The sequence below is a fragment of the Pinus tabuliformis genome, chromosome 8 (assembly GCF_031772625.1).
Source record: "Pinus tabuliformis cultivar Carrire ecotype Pingquan chromosome 8, CPIR1, whole genome shotgun sequence".
Classification (NCBI taxonomy): Eukaryota; Viridiplantae; Streptophyta; class Pinopsida; order Pinales; family Pinaceae; genus Pinus; species Pinus tabuliformis.
Genome location: NC_142294.1, coordinates 285,911,600 through 285,914,176, shown reverse-complemented (window position 1 = coordinate 285,914,176; position 2,577 = coordinate 285,911,600). Strand labels below are relative to the sequence as shown.

Here is a 2,577-nt window from a genome sequence, read left to right as displayed (position 1 = left end):
AGTGCAGTTTCTCATGGATGAACTAAACCCAATAAAGCTGAGATAAAATAATTTTATATGAGGATTTTAATGTATAAAATATGATTTAATAACTCTTTAAAAAAACAAATTGCTAAAACGGCTGCAATATTACAGAACTCCAATCAGATCACAGGAGCCGCCTTCAATAACTTTGAACCTCCAATGACCTTGCACCGCTCGCACCATGTAATTAATATCCATCTGTTTTAACAAAGTGGGGACTTGAACAACCTCGGAGTTTTGTCGTGTCCGGAATGTGAGGCTTTCAGGGGTTTTGGGGTTTCTGTGGGCGCCTCGGTCCGGCCTTTACCTGCCCGCAGAATCCGATCCAAATTTGTAGTTATGGGGTTATGTACCATTTGAAAGATCCCCGCTCCATTGGGTGATAAGTACTGAATCTTCCTCCTTTTTCCACGCTTTGCATTTCTCCAAGCTTTCTCATTTCTTAGATTTGCAGTCCCCAATTGTCATATTCTTGAAATTGGCAGTCCCCATGGTGAATTACTGGAAATTTTATGGTTTCTGAAGTTATTGCGTCTGACCCCCTTCAAGGTTTATTGTGATTGGAACTCGTTTCCTGCAAAATGCAGAGCATGTCTTCATTTTCATTGTGTGTTCAGGGCAGGAAATTGTTGCAAGATAGCGATGAATTGCATTCATCCGCTCCTATGACGGAGCTAACTCCTGACTTTGCTAATTTTCCACGCTTTGCATTTCTCCAAGCTTTCTGATTTGCAGTCCCCAATTGTCATATTCTTGGATTGGCAGTCCCCATGTTCAATTACTGAAAATTTTATAGTTTCTGAAGCCATTGTGCCTGACCCCCTTCGAGGTTCGTTGTGATTGGAACACGTTTCCAGAAAAATGCAGAGTATGTCTTCATTTTCATTGTGTGATCAGGGCAGGAAATTGTTGCAAGATAGAGAGGAATTGCATTCATCCGCTCCTATGACGATGGTAACTCCTAACTTTGCTAATGAGAGATTCGGCCCAAGCTTAGTCGTTATTATCGCTGTCCTGTTCCTCTCAATACTATGCTTTTTGTGGTTCAATGCCCTGCTCCGCTGCAGACGGCTCTACAGGCGATGGCGAGTGGTGTCCGAGCCATCACCCAATATGGATGTCGAAAGAACTCAATCTGGCATCGAGAAAAAGGATTTAGAAGCACTTTCAGCCACAGTTTACCGCAAAGGCCACCCCCTCAGAGCCATGGATTGCCCCATTTGCCTAGCGGAATTCATGGAAGGAGAAAAAGTGAGAGTATTGCCAGAATGCTGTCACTGTTTCCACGCAGATTGCATAGACGCATGGCTGCTTTCCAATGCTTCTTGTCCTTCATGTCGACACACTGTCCTTTGCGCATTGTCGAAGAAACCGTCAGAGTTCTCCCAGCCAGAGGAAAGCGCCCGAATGGATGTTACCGAAAGAAACGAGAGTGTTGCAGCAAATGATGTTCAGTCTTTTGAAATTTTTGGGAACGACTCGACAATGGCAGCGTCTTCATCTCTGGGTTCCATCAAATCTGCAAGTGACTTGGAATCTGGTAACAGGGTTGAGGCTGGGCAAGCATGACTGGCAAAATTGGCTACCCTAGAAGGGTATAATGCGCGAATCGATGTGGGCATGTATGAAAGTGGGCAGTGTGGAAGTTACAGAGAGCATTAAGGCTGCAGTTTGCTAATTTGGCAGCGGTGGTTTTAATGTGAATTTTTGGATTTGTTGGCTGAAATTTAGTTAAAAAATATATCTGGTTGAAAATTTTGAGTTGGAATTTTGATTTGTGTTATTTAAATTAGTTTTTAGATTATATATAGATTCAGCATTTTGTAAAATCTTTAAATTATTTTCAGTAGTTTAGAGGTTATTCCATGGGAAGAAAGATCTTTAAATAGACTGCGAATTACAGGCATCCTGGATTGAAAAGAGTAAAAGCGAGTTTGTGAATACTGCCAAGAAATTGTCTTCCCCAGTAAATTTCATGTTTAAAAGCAGCCAGGCATTCCGGATTGAAAAGAGTAAAAATGAGTTTGTGAATACTGCTAAAAAAATTGTCTTCCCGAGTAAATTTCATGTTACAAAGCAGCCAGCACCTCGGCTATTTGTATGTGATATGCCAACTGAAACTTATCATTTTCCAAAAAAATCAAAGGTTATACGAAATATTATCAGGATTTGTTGGATTAGCAATCCAAGAATATAAGTTTGTTCAAAAAATAGTGAAATTTTGGTATGTTTTTTTTTGGAAATTTGGGTTATAAATGTTAAATTTAGAAATTTTGGATCTTCTAGTTTTTATAAGCTAAATCCATTTCTACTCTGAAAAATTTTTATAATCAATTTTTTTGAAAAACAAATTCAACAAATTCCAGTGAAAAATAATTTTCCAGACCAATTTGTGACCTTGGTAGATAACCTTCTCCGCCGTTTTGTATGGTTTCCCAATAACGTTTATGTACAAAACTGTATAAAGGACTGGTGTGGGCTAACTAAGAGAATTTTTGAAAAATTAAGAAGTCAGTTTTTGTGCATCTCCGATAACCTGACGGCTAGTCGGTG

At 39.6% G+C, this 2,577-nt stretch overlaps 1 protein-coding gene across 1 annotated transcript; it reads left to right on the top strand.

Moving 5' to 3' along the window:
* Window positions 1-333: 333 nt before the first annotated feature.
* LOC149235241 (RING-H2 finger protein ATL8-like) lies at window positions 334-1,706 on the top strand. Its single transcript, XM_089461323.1, has one exon. It carries the CDS (start codon window positions 886-888, stop codon window positions 1,591-1,593), a length of 708 nt encoding a protein of 235 aa, XP_089317449.1. The 5' UTR covers window positions 334-885; the 3' UTR covers window positions 1,594-1,706.
* The last annotated feature ends 871 nt before the right edge of the window (window positions 1,707-2,577 follow it).